The 17396-nt window shown below is 38.1% G+C and overlaps 1 protein-coding gene across 1 annotated transcript; it reads right to left on the bottom strand.

Moving 5' to 3' along the window:
* Positions 1–701: 701 nt before the first annotated feature.
* On the bottom strand, positions 702–16090 carry tmem222b (transmembrane protein 222b). Its single transcript, XM_038302689.1, has 6 exons — positions 15918–16090; positions 11754–11838; positions 10419–10450; positions 10252–10348; positions 10035–10165; positions 702–2266 (listed from the first exon to the last, which is right to left on the bottom strand). Exons 1-6 carry the CDS (start codon positions 16034–16036, stop codon positions 2179–2181), a joined length of 552 nt encoding a protein of 183 aa, XP_038158617.1. The 5' UTR covers positions 16037–16090; the 3' UTR covers positions 702–2178.
* Positions 16091–17396: the final 1306 nt, after the last annotated feature.

The raw sequence follows: 17396 nt of genomic DNA, 5'->3' as shown, positions 1-17396 counted from the left end.
ATGTAGCCAATAACCGATACCGATACTGATGTTAAAGCTGGACAAAAATAAGTAGTCCTTGAAATTAGCAGTTTTGTTATCCATTTCCGACACTTTGAAAAATAATATACTCAAATATATTTTCATATGCTGATATCAAATTGATTTTAAAAAACGCGGTATCGATCTATTTTACTTTCAAAATCTCATGAAATTTCATTGTTCTGGTACAAACTCTCGTGATATTTTGCTAATTCTTGTGAGATTTTGTTAGTAAAATAGATTGATACCTTGTCAATATATCAACATATAAAAATATGGCAAAATTTTGTGAATTTTCGGGGGATTTCGTAGCATAACGATGACATATAGCAATATTTCATTGGTAAAAGAGATTGTTATGGTGTTTTTAAATGGCAATATATCAGCATATGAAGATATTCGGATATTTTAATGTATCAATATTTTTTCCCTCGTCTTTAGAAGTTTTTAAGTCTGCAAAAAAGAAGTTTTTGAGGAAGAAGAAGTAGTATTATTTTTTTTTTTAAGACTTTCGAAACTCAGAAGCTGATCAAATATCGGGTTGAATATCGGTGGGGTGGCCGATGTCCGATATTCAGTTTTAAGGCCGATACAGGCCGATACCGATAGGGGGCCGATTATATCGTGCATCCCTAAATAAAAAGTTCCAGAAAAGAGCCAAAAAAAAAAAAAAACATGTAAACCTTTAACTTTTTAAATTTTTTCACTTTACAATCAAAAATATCAAGAGTATTATATAATAAGATGTCATATAATGCAGCAAAGTAGGGAGACGCCTCCCCACAGCCCAATGCTGCCACCACCGTGTCTCACCGTGGCAGGATTTTACATGAAAGCAAAGACTTGTTTTCTCTCGCGTTGAAACCCGATAAGAAAAGCTTAAGTTCTCAGTTGGAAGGTGAAGAGGTCTAGAGGTATGAACATTTTTTTTTTTTTTTTGGAAACAAGGCACCGCATAGAGATCAATCCGAAGCCAAAAGCAAAAGATAAAGAACTCTCCATTTCCATCCTTTTCCTGCATGCATGCATGCAACACACACGAAGCCATGCGAGTACAAGCTCTCTGCAAATAGCAACGATCAGCTTTAGGCAAAACTCAGCAGATATTAAATGCAAACGTGGAATAAAAAATACAATTTTAGTGTAAATACAAAGAGAACCTGATGCCTCCTCAAATGGATGGTCAACATCTACCAAAGCAAAAAGAATGTTTCGCTTAGAGTTAACCATCTCAGCACAGTTGGATTCAACTTAAACTTAATAAAAAGAAAGGAAATGTTACATAGATTTTAAAATCTAAGCTACAGTGGTGGAACGCAGCAGCAGGAGCGCCGCCGCTGTGCAGAACCGATTTAAAAAAAACCCTGAGGATCCTGGCTACCTGCTGCTCCTGGAAGCACCGTGCACAAAGAGGAGGCTTGATGCTCCTTTTGTCTCCGTTGGCAAACACTGACAGGAGCTCAGCATCCCCCCCCAACACACACACAGCCATGGCAACGGGTTTGGAGTGCAAACCATCAGAAGGACTCAACGTTTTCAAAAAGGCATCACTGCAAGCGGACAGAGAGGCCGTGATCAGAGGCACCGATAAAAGTTTGAGTAAATCACTAATGAACAAAAAATGAAAAAATCCGATCTGGTTTGGATCAGCCTGTTGGAAGGATCCACCACCGCCACCTTCACTGACGATACTTCAATCATTTCAGCGATGAGCTAACGGCACCATGAGGTTAGAAAGGAGGTCAGAAGATGCAGAATGTTCAGTAAACCCAGAGAGGAAACCGAGTAGAGATAGAAAAATAAAGAAATCACTCCTGATGCTGAGGAAGGGCTACATTAGATCAATATGAAAGGCTAGAAACTCATTATAAGGCAGCTGATGACATATCCTTCCATCTAAAAGCAAGGCATGAGTGGAGAACCCCCTATTAATGTGGAGCAGTTATATTCCAGCTGATGTTTACCAATGAGGATCAATCATTGAGGTAATACAGTTTCTGCACTGAAGTCATTTCCAGTGATTAAAAAAACATTCCTGTGTGGAAATTCATCTCACACAGGTCAGCAGTCTCTACATTCCCCAGGTGGCTCACATCCTGTGGCGTCACAGGAAGGAGCGGGGGATGGATGCTACGAGGTGTTGTTCTCCTGGCCCGGTCATCGGAGGTTGATGGCGAGAGCCACTGTCAGGACGACGCCCACGAGCATCAAGAAAGGCAGCCAGGTCTTCAGGAAGCCCACACAACTGGATGGAGAACAGAGAATGAGGTGAGGAACGCATCATTATAGCATCTTTATATTAGGTCTGTGGTTTAATGCATGAAAAGACCCAGAAGTGCAGAAATATTCTAGTTACAGCTGGAGGAGTAATGTGGCTCCTGAAGAAGCAAAGGCCACAACGCTGGCTGATGTTTTTAGCTGATATTCGCATTTCTCCTGTATTGCAGAGGTGTTCCAACAGAGGGTCCGCAACCCCTAGGGGGTCCACAGAGGTACTGCATGGGGTCACGAACATTTTAGTTGATTGGACTTTTTATTTTTTTATATTCCCCCAGCCACGTTTTTGTCATTAAATACACAATAACATGATTTTTTTTTTTTTGTGGCACTAGTGGCTCGTTTTTTTGACAGTAAGCTGACAGGAAAGGGGGTATGAGACAAAGGCCTTCGTATAGGGATCTTCCGCACTAAACGCTGCTCCACCTGCACGCCCTAACATAAATTCAACACACTGTAGCAAACAGATAAATGGAGGCAGAAGACGTCTTTCAGTCATCAATGCACACATTCAGCGACACACATGAGCTCTTTCAAGCTGGGCACCGTTTCATTCACAACACCTGTCCCATCAACCAGGAATCAGAAATACTTTAATAATCTCAGGGATAAATTACTTTCGTTGCATGACTCCATCTGTAATAGAGTGACTATAGGACCAGTTTGATGCAACACAATTTCATACAATATATATAATTAGGAGGTCCCTGCTCAATCTTGCCATCAGTTTGGGGGTCCTTGGCCTGGAAAACATTGAAGAGCCCTGCTGTATTGTATCTGTTGATACATTGATGCTTCCTCCATTTGCTATAAACTGTTCATGTTTTCTTTTGTATTTGAAAATAAAGTCTGCAGTTCAACAAAAAAAAAACAATTTGTGTAACATTTGTTATCATTATGTCATTTTATAAAGTAAATAGATTAGGGCTGCAACTAACGATTATTTCACAAATCGATTAATCTTTTGATTATTTTTTGATTAATCTATTAATAATCTGATAGCCAAAGGTTCCTAAAAGAAGATTTTATACAAAATTAAACAAGTTAAAGCTAAAACTTTTCCACTTGAGGAGTTCTGGATAGAGCATATTGACAGATGAAAACTTTTTTTTTTATCTTAAATTCAAAATGTTTATATATTTTGTTTACAATTTTGACATAATTACTGCTCCAGTTGGGTTGCTCTGTCAGCTAAAAGCATATTTTGCCGTCTCTATACTCGTTAATTATATAGTTAGTCGTAGGGAATCGGATGTTCCAACCGTTGCATTTCTGAATTCTCCCGAGTGGAGCCCGACTTTACACGAGTGAATAAAGTGAATGTGATTGGTCGATTATCAAGAGGGCGGGATTGTTGTGGCGGAAGGTTCGCAAGCAAGTTTCATTGTGGCCAGTTTGTCAGAAGCATCTTGCTAACCAGTTAGCAACTTAGTGCTAGTAGGTTCCCAATGGGAAATTCAATTGGGACCAAGTAGCACTAAATTGGTGACTTAGAAACGACGCTGTCAAGGAACGCTATGGACAGCGGAAACATGCAGGAGGAGGAGGAGAGTTTAGTGTCGGAGGTCGTGGATGAGTCTCCTCCATTATACATTTTTTTATTTAGAGGAGGAAAGCGGGGACGAAGATGTAGTGGAAGAGGACGCCAGGGCAGCAGAAGATTGGTTTGGTGTAGAAGGCTTCCAGCCGTACATGTTTGAGCCCTTGCCTCACAGCGCTGCCAGTTCTGTTAGCTCTACGCCTGCTGAAGACACAGACGTCCATCCCCGTGAACACTGGGACGGAACTCAATGGGAAAGGAAATTATTCTTATTTCAACCGTTGCGTATATTAGCTGCGACATATGAATCAAGATGCTATGACCGAAAAAATTTGATTAACAGATGACCTTTGATATATGATTGGCCGAATTTAGGTGTTCAGGCTGACGTAGAACTAACTGGCCGGCAGAAGATAACGAAAACCCCCCACAGATTTTAAGATTTTTCAAATTTTGGGACAATATGGTCTGATAAAGAGTACGTTTATACACACGTTTAAGCCAGAATGATTTGACATTTAAATGACTTCCCTACGACTTTGAAGATTAATTGATTACTTATTTAGTTGATGGTAATTTAAATAATTGATAAACCACGATTAATCCGATAAATTGTTTCAGGCCTAAAATAGAGGAAGAAAAAGTGATATTGGCTGTAAGAATCGGCCCAGAAATATTGGTTGGGCTGATGTCAAAATAATCAACATCGGCCTTAAAGAAAACTTGATCGTCGATCTCGATTTAAAACTTTGACAGAAGATCAAACGTTTAAACCGGTGTGTTCACACAGCGCTTTGCTAAGGTTTCACAGCAGTTTGCGTTTCCTTTCAGCTGTCAGGTTCACCGACTCCCAACCTAACCAAACTCACAGTAACTTGAGATTTAGACATTTTTTATCTGGAAGCTTTCTTCTAGTTCCTTCCTCTGGCCGGTGTCAGTTCAGCATACGCCATCAGGGTAACAAACACTTAGCACAAATTTAAGAGAATAACATACAGCAAGACCTCTAGGCTACTTTATTATTGCGTGATGTAATAAACAAAAAATTGTAGTCAGAGGTAAACAGAATTTAAAGCTAAACTGCTTTCACTACTACACACCCTGACGTAGCAGCTGACCTTACCGTGAACTGACGGCTCCTTCTGCACATACATTTATACTATTTGTATGCCACTCTGACGGCGTATGCTGAACTGACAGAACACTGGAACTGGATCGAGTCTTATCCTCATGTTAAGGCGCTTTCAAGTCCTTAATGGATGATCAGAGTGAAGTGACATAGCATCAGGAAATTTTGCTGGATTTCAAGATGTTTACTTTTTTGCAAATTTATGTTTTGTTAACCAATCAGGGGCTGGATCTAGGGTCTATCACTCACATGCTGGGTCCTGGTCAGACAGAAGGATGAAAAGAGTGAGCTTCATCCAGCTCCAGCCCCACAGCAGACTGTGATATACTGGTTGAACTGGGGAGCCAGGGATCCCAGTGCAGACGCCGTTGTTCGGCTTTCATAACTCTTAGTAAAATCAAGGGTGGCCGAGGTCAGTAAAACAGGAAACAGTTAGCGGATCGACACTCTCCTATTTGATGATGAGGCAGAGCGAGCTGGTCTGAGGTTCACCGCAGCCTCTGGGTGAAATAGAGGAGAGAGATGCGGATGGCCGTGTGACCAACATCTTTGCCTCGGTGTGAATGAAACTTTGTGGTTAAAAGAAGCAAAGCTTCAATTTCAATAGTGAAATGGGTTCAATTCTAGATTATGGTTTGTGTGAATCATGGATTTAAAATCGTAGATATATTCACAACCTGATTTCTCAGATACACTAATATAGACTTCCATCTAGATTCAATACACATATGGAGGCAATTTTGTTCCATTAATGTTGCAAAGAAGCTGTTTTAGAAATGGAAACTTAAATAAGTGCAATCCAGGAAAGAATATTTGAATAAAAAGAATGTTTTAACAAAAAATACCTGTTTTCCTTAGATAGAAAACTTTGAATCAATTTGACTTTATGATCTGGTGAACTGTAAAGTGCCTTGAGATGACATGTGTTGTGAATTGGCGCTATTAACCTAAATGAAATCAATTGAACTCCATCTGAAAAGGAGAAATTTTGAAAAAAAAAAAGCCATTGAAAATATAAAGGGATAAAATGTATGTAGTATGAAAAAAAAAATTAAAATCTAAGAAAAAGCAAAATCAGGGTTTATACAGGAATGATTAACTCTAATTTAATGATTTTTAATGATCTTTTAATGCTCTTAGAAAGAATTTTAATGCCACCAACAAATACCCGTGAGTCTCATGTATACACAGCAAATTCCTTCATCTTTTCTGTTGGCAGGCTGCAATTCTTCAATTTCCACTTTTACTGAAATGAGCATTTTCCCCATTCTCTAGCCTTTTCTCCGCAGCGAGCTTCTTTTCCGAACGTACGGCTTTACGATCAACTGGAACCGGAATATATCGCAATATATCGTTTAATAAATTGTTTTTATTAACTTTTTTTTCTGAATAAAGCATTTTAAATACCAAAATCATCGCATTTAATGAATTTTAATGCCAATTTAGGCCTTAATTAAAAAAAAAAAATTTATTTAATGACTTTTAATGATTTTTAATGACCCACGGAAATTGTCTTAAAAAAAACTTTTTAAGATTAAAAAAAGTTTCACTTCTGGATTGCATTTTTCATTTTTATCTACACTTACAAATTGCTTGTTACTTGGAACAATAATGGAACAAAATTCACTCCATACAAACAACTTTGCTGCTAATTTTTTTTTCCACATTTACTGTTAAAGGAGGCCTTATTAATCTTGGTAATAGTTACGTAGAAATATCAAAAGCCCCGCAGACGAGCCCCTTAAATAAACTCCTGATGTTTCCTCAGAATCAGACCTTTCCTCACATCCTCTGGATCCCTCATAGAACCTCGTTCAAAGGCCCCGTTTTCTTGTGCTGCCTTTAAAGTAGCAGCTGGACATCATGGGGTTAGAGCTCCATAGGCCTCTTAGAAAAGGTTCAGATGTTTAAAGGCACTGAAACTATACTGAGCAGTTTTAACACTGAACTCTTCTACTGAAAAACAGACCGCAGGTCTGCAGCAATCTGCTAATTAGCACTTTTTAATATATTTTGTTGTAGAATCTGCAGCATCTTTATGTGACGGATCATCTGTGTTGGAAAATCTGGATCAAACTCAAAGTGTCAGAGATTTAAGTGTAACATGAAAGGATTTATGATGAAAAGCGATCCGTCAATCATTGTAGATTAAAACTAAAAAGGGTCCCACGCTTTCTTTAAGGAAACAAACTCTGAATAATGATGATTGGCCACAAAAAAACCTGTGGCAGAGCAATACCAAGGAGGCCGTGCCTGTGAAGTTGAGGGAAATGTTTTAAAAACAGAGTTATGTATAAGCTTTGTCACCACTTTTAATGACATGATGGTACGTTGTCATTGCTTTTCAGTATTTAACTTAATTCAGTACAATGTGGAAATACAAAATTGGATGAGCTATACAATGGAGCTGGTATTAGTGCTGTATTCTCAAAGTATGCTGCAGGGAATCATGCTACTCAGTCTGTCCTGTTTGAAATTGAATAGCTTTCTCTTTCTTTCTGAATTATTTGTTGCATATTTTTGTGTATATATTTCAAATGCTGAAGGCTGTCATTCTACTTACAGAAAAACATCAAGAAGCATCTAACAAATGGCTGAAATTTAAACGTCTCGTCAATTTCAATTAACAACAACTTATCATGACTGCCTCCCTTGTTGTTACAGACAGAGGTTCACATCATGTGGTTTAAAAACATCCTGTATGATCACAGAGGCCATTCTGCCTGAGGTGAGCTTCAGTCCCTAAAACTGAATAAGACACAGCAATTACTAATAACATAGGTTTGTTATTAGTTTTAATAGGCTTGATGACAAAAAAGTTTTCCTAGTCCACCCCAGTGTTATCTGACATGACCAGGTGCTTTCAGAATGCCAATGTACAGTATTTTTTATACACACAGAATACGCTATTTAGGCCATTGCTTCTACAGTAAATACAGCCACTTCATTAAATGTTATACACATGTTAATAAGCAATAACGTCATTGTTTCAAAACTATATTTTAGTGAAAAGTGGCCAGTGACACTTAGTGGCAGATGCCACTGAAGCAGTGAACTTCTTTCCATCAAGTCTTTGTTACTTTATTAAATATTCTATACAGTTTAGTAAACAATAACATCATTCAAAACATATAATCTACAAAAGGGGGAATATAAATAAACTATTAGCTAAAAAAAACCTGTAGCATCCCCCAAAATGCGGCAGTAAATGCGAGATCTGATGAAGCACTCTAGTGGCAGCAGAGTCAGACTATCATTGTCATAAAAAGGGACAGATGGACCCAGTGTTCAAGGTGAGACAGTCGGTAGGAACGCTCCAAGCCGCTGTGTTTGGCAGGGGTGGCAGTGTTTGGCTGCCACCCCTGCCAAACACCTGATTTTACATTTTTGTTCCTTCAATTTTTATTTATCTATTTATTTTTTCTACAGTTTATTTTTTTATTTTTCTAATGAAGTTTTAAAAATTGCCTTCTTTTCAAATTGTGTTTTCCAGGTCACCACGTCAACGTTTCTGCTGCAAAGAAGTCGGCAACGTTGCAATTAATTAAACTCAATCTAAAAATAATGAAAAGAAAAAAAAAGGATTAAAAATATATAATCTGTAAAAAAAAAGAAGAAAAAAAAAGCAATACCTGGGAGACCATAGTCCTAGGTATTGCTCTGGTACTGGTAGTAAGACACTACATGCAAACTGATATTTAAATATTTTTTGTAAGCCCAACTAAAAAGGCTGACATGCAGAACTAGGCAAGGCTTAAATCTTCTACGTTTAAAGAAGGTCTAACAGATTTGACCATCAACATTTTAACCATCACTCTGTTTGGCCAAATAGCTCCAGCTCCATCTGACTGGATGCACTGATCAAAAATCGGATCTTAATTTGAGCAGCTGATAAAATGATCCGCCAAAGGAAGCAGTATAAAATAAGATGCACCTGAAATAAGATAAAGATATGTTTCCTTATTCCACTTGTAAATAATCTAAACCTTTTGCTAAGTGTCCTCCTGGGAGAAGAACCTCTGCTCTGCTAACCAGTATTTTTAAGCATGGTTTCATTATTTTCCTTCCTTCTTCCTATGATGCAGTTTTCTTTGTACCAGAATGTTTCTCATGTCTGCTCAACTGTTTCCCTCCAGGTTCTCTATTCTACCCTCTGGTTGATGCTCCCCTAAGCCTGGTCTGTAGTTTAACTAAAAAAATAAAAGGAAAATCAAACCTGTCTCTAATATATGGTTTTAAAAAAACAGGTATTCTGCACAAATGAAGGGAGCTAATTTCTCTTTACATGTGCAAAGACTTTTACATTATTGTGAGAATATTTCCAAACCAGCATCTTCTTTTTCTCCTTTACTATCAGCCTCTACTTCGTGCAGCTGTCACTTATAATCTGTGGAAGTTTGCAGTTGTGACCAAATGGGATCGGGTTTGTGGGTAAAACCCACTTTGTAGGCGCTGTACCTTTGATCTGACAGGATTACTGCGACACACAGACATGAGCAGCTTTAATCTTAGCATCCTGCTCACTGTGCAGAGATGCTCTGAAAGCTGTGTGATGATCACCTGGACCTTCAGCTGCATAAAACAAGCTTCCTTTTCTCAGAACATTTGGAAAATTTAGTCAGAAATTGTTTGAACCTTTACAATTTGATCCAGAGCTAAAGCAGAAAGAAACAAAACGTGCAGGGATGATTAATCCTAATATTTGACTTTTTTTCATTATTCAGGCTGTCCAAAAAAATGGCTGACATGAGGAATTTTCTTGCATTACACACTGGAAAAAAATCGAAATCTTGAGAATTAATTTTTTCATAAAATAAGTGTTTGTTCTTGGATTGAGGAGGTAAAACAGACATTTTGTCAACGGAACAAGACAACTTTAACAAAAAAACAATAGCATTGTCTTATTTCAAGTGAATATTATCCAATTATCTTATTTTAAGAGTAAAAATAGGATAAATACACTTAATTTAAGATGCTTTTCATATTTCTAGTTTGTTTTTCCAGTGCACTTGAAATATAAGTGCGTCCAAGTATTCCTCTGTCTTTGCACCGATAGCCTCGTCTCACCTGACATATTTCCCCCGGATAAAGGAGAGGAGGCAGAGGTTGACCATGTTCCACGAGGTGCTGTTCTCATACCGCATCAGGTTCAGAGCCATGGCAACATGGGAGTGACAGTTGTCACAGCAAAGGTTGTGCTTAAAGACAGGGGGGGGAAAAAAATTTCAATTTCTGCCAATATTCTGTAGAGCAAACGAGAAGCATAGAGGCAGAAGTGAGCTACCATCCTGTTCTTGTACTCCTCCGAGGCATCGCGCACAGCTGTATCCCAAGCGTTGGAGCCACTGGCGTAGACTTTGCTAACGTCGAGCATCCAGTACCTGCAGAGACGACCGTTTGGATTTCATCCTGTCTATGAAAGCATTAAACGTTCCTGATAAACCTGCTTACTTTGTTGGTCTCCCAAAAGCCATGTTGTCTTCCTGTAAAACAGAAATTAACTCCATCAGTCACTAAACCTCAATATTCTGTCAAAATCTGACTCATGGAAGGATGTAAACATCCCTTTTGGGTGAGAGTCATTTAGGATTGAGGAAATCTGAGCTTTTGCAGCTGGATGTTGAGGGTGAACCAATCAGAGAAGCTGATCCAGAAGCTGTCTGGTAGATAGGAGAGTACATACAAACTATAATCTCTGCTTCTAGAGAGCTGTTAGCATAAAACTAGGAAAGATTTGTATAAATTAAGGGGTTAAATTCCACTGGGAGTGGTCTAGCTTGGTTTGGTGTAGAAGGCTTCCAGCCGTACATGTTTGAGCCCTCGTCTCGCAACGCTGCCAGTTCTGTTAGCTCTACGCCTGCTGAAGACACAGACGTCCATCCCCGTGAACACTGGGACCGAACTCAATGGGAAAGGAAATTATTCTTATTTCAACTGCTGCGTACATTAGATGCGACATATTAATAAAGATGATACGACCGAAAAAATTTTATTGACTGATGACTGTTGATATATGATTGGCCGAATTTAGGTGTTCAGGCTGACGTATAACTAACTGGCCTGCATAAAATAAAGGGGGAAAAAATAAACACAGATTTTAAGACAACTTTTTTTTTTTTTAATAGAAATGTTCTAAATTTTGGGAGAACATCAAATAATATAAAGAGCACATTTATATACGTGTTTAAGCCAGAATGATTTGACATTTAAATATGATTTAATACGACTTTAATAATTCAAAACTTAAACAAAAAGAAACATTTCCTAATAAATGAGACCAAAAAATTAGAGCACATGGATGTAGGGGGGTCATGTGATTAGTGTTGCACCGATACCAATACCAGTATCGGGCGGGACCCCGGTCCAGCTCTAAAATGGTGGTATCGGTATCGGCGTGTACCAACAAATAGGGCACTGATACCATTTAGAGAGCCAAAAGTTTATTCAACTATTGTCACCCATTCTAGGAAGGCAATAAAAAGTTCTACTGGAATCACTTTGTATAAGTCTTTTTCCTGCTTCACAAAGGCAGGCAGCAGCTTGACAAAGCCATGATGGTGATTAGTTTACATCCAAGTAGTATGCAGTTCTAAATATATACGGTACATGGTTTATTTTAATATCTTAATTCCCCTTTGGAGCATTTAAAAAGTAGTTTAACTTATGCTCCAGCACAGCGTATCCATCGTGGCTACACTAAAAGCAAGGATGCTTTTCATCTAAAGCCACCAAAATTAAAATCTTATCATAAACATATTGTTTATCTTTTTCCGATCCATCCCTCACCGAAACAAAGTAGGGTCCAGCAAAGTCCCTGATGACTCCAGTCGAGGTGCAGATTCCCATGTGACCAATGAAGGGGAACAGCCATCTGGATAGAAGACGGAAAAACAAACATCTGTAGGAAGTTTCACAGCAGAGATCCATATTTCTGAGGGAATATTTTACAGGCAGGATTCAAGGCCAGCCTGCGAGGATTTAACCGATAAACCCCGACTCCATGTAGCAATCAGCCTGAATGAGTTTGACCATCAGAACAGCTGCATGAACACACAGTAACACATGCAACGCTGCAAAAAAAAGCCACAAGTCAGCCTGCTGCCTGCTTCTAAAGGCAGATTTAGATTAGGCTTTTTAGATTAGGTGCATTTTTTTCCTCCATGCAACATTTGTAACACGTGAAAGAAAATAATGTGAAACAGGTTCTTTTAAACAGCTTAATGTTTAGAATCTAGAGGAAAATTTACGTTATCATCCTTATTTAAGAGTCAAAGCAGAAGCAATTAAACATCTGATCTGTATTAGACCCTGTAAATAGTTAAAAGATCAAGTTTGGAGTTTTTCCTTTTTAGCTAATAGCTAGTTAGTTAATGGTAACGGTTGCTTTAAACATAGAACCAGCTAAATCTGAGGTCTATAGACACCATGGATGGATGGATGCATGTTACCAATAGTTAGTCCACACAACTAAACTAGACTGGAAATAAATCACAGAGCTAGTTTATGATTCCTAGAAGCATGTTCAAAACATCTAATGAGGAAACGCTCCATCAACGGTGGAAATTGTAAGAGATTTAATAATAAAGGTCCTGCAGAAGGTTTTTTATTCACATAAACACTTACAGATGACATTTGTACTGTTATCTGGCTTTTAGAATAGGTGAGTTGAAAAAAAGTCCATAATAAAACACAGCCTGCAAGTAAGAGGGAATAAATAATCTGGAGGGAAAAACGTAAAAAGCTTGAATCTCTAAACACTGGCTAATTTGAGTGACCTTCTTAAATATGGGAGGTTAATAAAGGATAGAAATATAAAAAACTTATCCAATAATAATCCAGACCTGAAAACCTTAAATCCAAATCAACTTTTGGGAAACTTTAGAACAATCGACTCTTTGTTGATTGTTGTGACGCCTTTTCTAAGAGAACAGCCACAGGTAACTTTTAAAGGCTTGTTAAATGAAATATTTCCTTATGATCAGGCTTTTAACATGTAACTAAAGATCTTGATTGTATAAAGAATCAGAAAGAGGGCTAAAAAATGGGTGGATGGAAGAACTGATGATGAACTGAGGACTGATCCACCCATCTTGTACACCAGAGGTCACAGATTAGCGGACCGCGGTTGGATCCGGACCCAACCTGATTTATAACATTTCTAAATTACCGCATGTTGCCCGATGACGGTGTCTAATTTCACTTGTGCTGCTTCTCCTGTTAAAATGGTAAAGCTCTCAAGATAGTCCAGCACCAGGCTGCACGTGATCCAAATTATCCAATGAGCTGATGTCAGTCTGGGTTGCTGCTGCTGCTACTTTTAGACACAGCAGGCAAACCTGTGGCAAGCCGGGCGATGGGAAAGAAGGAGAAGATGATGAGAAAAAGAGAGCAGAGAAAGAGTGGACTGCTGGAAGCACTGCGGTGAACTGGTAAGAGAAAAGTGAAATGGCGTGCTCAAAGATGACCCTGCACATTTTGAGTATGTTTGGCTCAACCTGCTGCTGTGAAGCAGGATTCTTCACCATGAATAGAATCAAAAATAAATATAGATCCAGGCTCAAAATGAGCACCTTCATACGTGCTTTAGAATGACTTAGTCTCCACTCAAACTAGGGGTGGAACGGTTCACAAAATCCACGGTTCGGTTCGATTCACGGTTTCTGGTCACGGTTTTCGGTTCGATTCGATACATGTTGATTGTTACACCGAAATTCCATAAAAAATTATGAAATTAATGAAAAAATCCCCCCAAAAATAATGGATTGTAATTATTTTAAATGATCCACGGAAACCCTGGATCATTTCCGTATGTTTTGCTGCTTTGAATTTAATCATCTGGCGCATGCTCTCTAACCTGACAACAGCCAGATGCATGGGAGCGAGACATGCATCTGGCTGTTGTCAGGTTACATGCTCTCTACCATCTCCAAGGGAATCAGAGGGGAGCAGACGAAGCCACAGTGGGGGCTGTAGGCTTTGCTTTGAGCAGCCGGTCTGGAGCGCAGCGGGGGTTGCTGACGGAGTATGAGGGATTTCGGGGTTAGCATGACATGTTGCTGTTAGCATAAACAAAACGTGTTGCACAATGCTTGCACACTGTTGCACTTTTATCCACAACTTTCTTTCCGCCGTCATCGTAGGTCACTCTAAATGCAAAGCGCTCCCATACAGCAGACCTATAAAGTGCTGCTGGCGCGTCTTCCAACGCCTGTTCTTTCCCACTCGCCAGTCCGACACAATTCTCCACAACAACTGATTTTTTTCCCTGCTACACCCGGCTAAGGTGCTTCGCTTCTTCTTCTTGTTTAATACTGGCGGTTGGCTTTGGTCGCAGTACCGCCACCTTCTGCTCTGGAGTGTAAACGCTTCCTCTATGAGGAAAAGGAGCAGCGCTTGAACCGAACGAAACACACGCGAACCGAACCGAGACAGTCGAACCGAACGATTCTGACGGTTTTCATAAATCGTCCCATCCCTAACTCAAACCCAGGTTTAAAGCCTTGCAGGGCAGCATAAAGCCCACTGCGAACATTAAGTCAGAAAACATAACAATAGTTCAGGTGTTTTTGTCAGTGTTGTCAAAAGTATCAACTTCTACAGAAGTATCAACTTGACCTCTTTACTCAAGTAAAAGTGAAAAATTGTGTGCTCAAAAGCTAATTAAAGTATAAAGTAACCTTTAAAAAAAAAACAAAAAAAAAAAAACAGCCAGATGCCACTATATGAATTGAAAGCGCAATTTTACGACTATTTTGAAAAATTCTTTGAGATAGGGCCAAGGATGAGGGAGGTCTTGTTGGTCTCTGTCTCCCGATACGCTCTCGCTTGTGTCCGACCTTTCAGACATTCCGCCATCTTTTTCTGAATCCGACATTGCAGCATGGCATAGACAATTCATGTTTACAGTTTGAAGAACACCTGCTTGCTTCTGATGATTTCCTTTAGCTAACCAATGACACTAGTTTTCACTAGATGTGGATGGAGCCAATGATCTTCATTGGATGGAGCACATGATGTGAAATAAATATTTATAAACATTAAATGGAGGCCAAGAGTAACAAGTAATGTTTGTTTTAAAAATGTAAGGAATAGAAAGTACAGATACTTGTGTGAAAATGTAATCAGTAGAAGTCAGAATTAGGAAGAAAAATAAGTAATGGAGTAAAGTATAGACGCCTAAAAAGTGTACTTAAGTACAGTAATGAAGTATTTGTACTTCGTTACTTGACACCTCTGATCTTTGTTAAAGGATGTGAATCAGGAAATTGTCTATTTACCCAACTGAACGATTGTTCTTCTCTACTTCAAAAAACACTTAAGATTTTAAAATGGAAAAATTTTCTTTTTTTTTTTATATATTGTTTTATGTAAAAAGTTCATGTATACCATGGAGGCATAAAAATCTCATCATGTTAAATTCTGTTTAAAGCAACATAATTATAATTTATATTATATATTATTTATGATTTTTAATTGTTTAACCCTGATCTACACCTTTTAGACGCTGTGAAGAAAAAAACTATCAGAGGAGTAAAAACTGTTTTTTGCCAGAAGGACAATAATAATAATAATAATGATAATAATATTAATAATAATATATTATGTATACACTAACTTTTTAACTTTTTATTTTTTCATGGAACGCCAAAATCAAATTTCCGAGCATTAACAAACATGAAACCTGCTGATTGTTTTTAGGTTACCAAATTCCTCACTTCCTGTTTATTGTTTTTCCAATTTACTGTTTCGTCATTAATTCGGTGAAATTAATTTCAGTTCGTTCGGTTTTCCAGGTTTATTTTCATAATATTGGCTTTAAAAGCAGAAATATCCGCTGAGAATAGACAATATTTAATAAAGCAAACAGCAACAGGATGGTGCTGCTAGCAGGCTAAGCTAGTCCCTCTGCTTTCCTTCACTTAAACTGCTCTTTAACGCCGACGAACTCACGATAAAACCGGGATGGGTGTCCACACTATGCAGTAGGGAAAGCGGCTGGAATCCGGGTTCATTTTCTCTGACGCTATGTGATAATTCTTCATGCTGTCATTCTCAACAGCATCCGCCATAGCCAGCTGTGGAGCACGAGCTTCATTAGCTTCTTAGCGTCAAGTTACCTCGAGTCTAGGTCACTCACCGGAAACATTTCAAAATAAATGTTAACAGTAGACTAATTTGGCAAACTAAAAACATTTATGCATATTTTGTTCATCTTTTTTATTGTTAGTTTATTTCATTTTAAATATAGCTTAGCTAAATATAATTTTAAGAAATCGCTACAGTGTAAAGATTATGGGATTTTAAATTCAAAATATTTTATTTTGAAAGGATTAATCATGTGTATTTTCTTACTGAACGTAAATTGATGCAGATAATACTCCAGTATACAATCACACTTAAACATTGCAAATTTCCTTATATGATCTAGTCTAATAAAAGAAAAATAACAACGTTAAAATAATTACATTTAAATGTAGGTAATATAAAAATAAAATAAAAATAAAAGTGAAATAAGATATGACTAAAAAATGTATAATGGTTGATTTTTGTTATTGATTAGATATTATTTTTAAGATATTCATCTCCTCAGCTTGAAACTACAGTAGATGGAAATGGACCATCCTCTCACTACCATAAGAGAAACCCTGTGTAAACAAAGGTGGGCAATTGCCATGTAACTGCCAGTGTAGGAGATATAGGAGTTATTGTAATGCTTCATACTGTCAGCTAATAGAGCAATGTATATATTTTTTCTTTTTTCACAGCTAATCCATCAAGTAAAATATTTCTTTGTTTAAATCATTCAAACTCACAACCAAAAGACCAAAAAATAAAAAATAAATTGATTCTGAAGAGCTGCACCAGAATCATACTGAAAACAATGCATGGGTTTCTGTAACATTTAGCAGCAATACAACATTTATACAAGAAGAAGTAATGTAGAACGCTGCCTAGTTTGATCATCATGCCCTTTGTGATGTCATTAGCAGGGCCAGCCCAAGGCATAAACAAAGTGAATAGCTTCTTATGATGAAGGCAGGTAGGCGGACTCAGGACCAAATTGTCATTTTTATTCAATGATTTTATTTTATGTGACAATTTGTTTGATTATAGAATTAAAAACACCCAATTTGGTGATAAACTGAGTTTATTTATATAGTGCCAATTCACAACGCATGTCATCTTAAGGCACTTTACAGTTCACCAGATCATCCAGTCAAATTGATTCAAAGTTTTCTATCTAAGGAAAACCAGTTGATTGCATCGACTCATTGACTCAAATGCAATCCCTCACAATAAGCATGCTTGTAGCGACAGTGGAGAGGAAAAACTCCCTTTAAACAGGACGAAACCTCCAGCAGAAACAGGCTCAGTGTGAGCAGCCATCTGATGAGGCTGACTGGGGTTCAAGGAGACAGAAGCAGAGAT

Source organism: Cyprinodon tularosa, unplaced genomic scaffold (assembly GCF_016077235.1).
Source record: "Cyprinodon tularosa strain WSP-4 unplaced genomic scaffold, ASM1607723v1 ctg498, whole genome shotgun sequence".
NCBI lineage: Eukaryota > Metazoa > Chordata > Actinopteri > Cyprinodontiformes > Cyprinodontidae > Cyprinodon > Cyprinodon tularosa.
The sequence above is the reverse complement of the archived record's forward strand: the minus strand, read 5'-3'. Positions and strand labels throughout refer to the sequence as shown.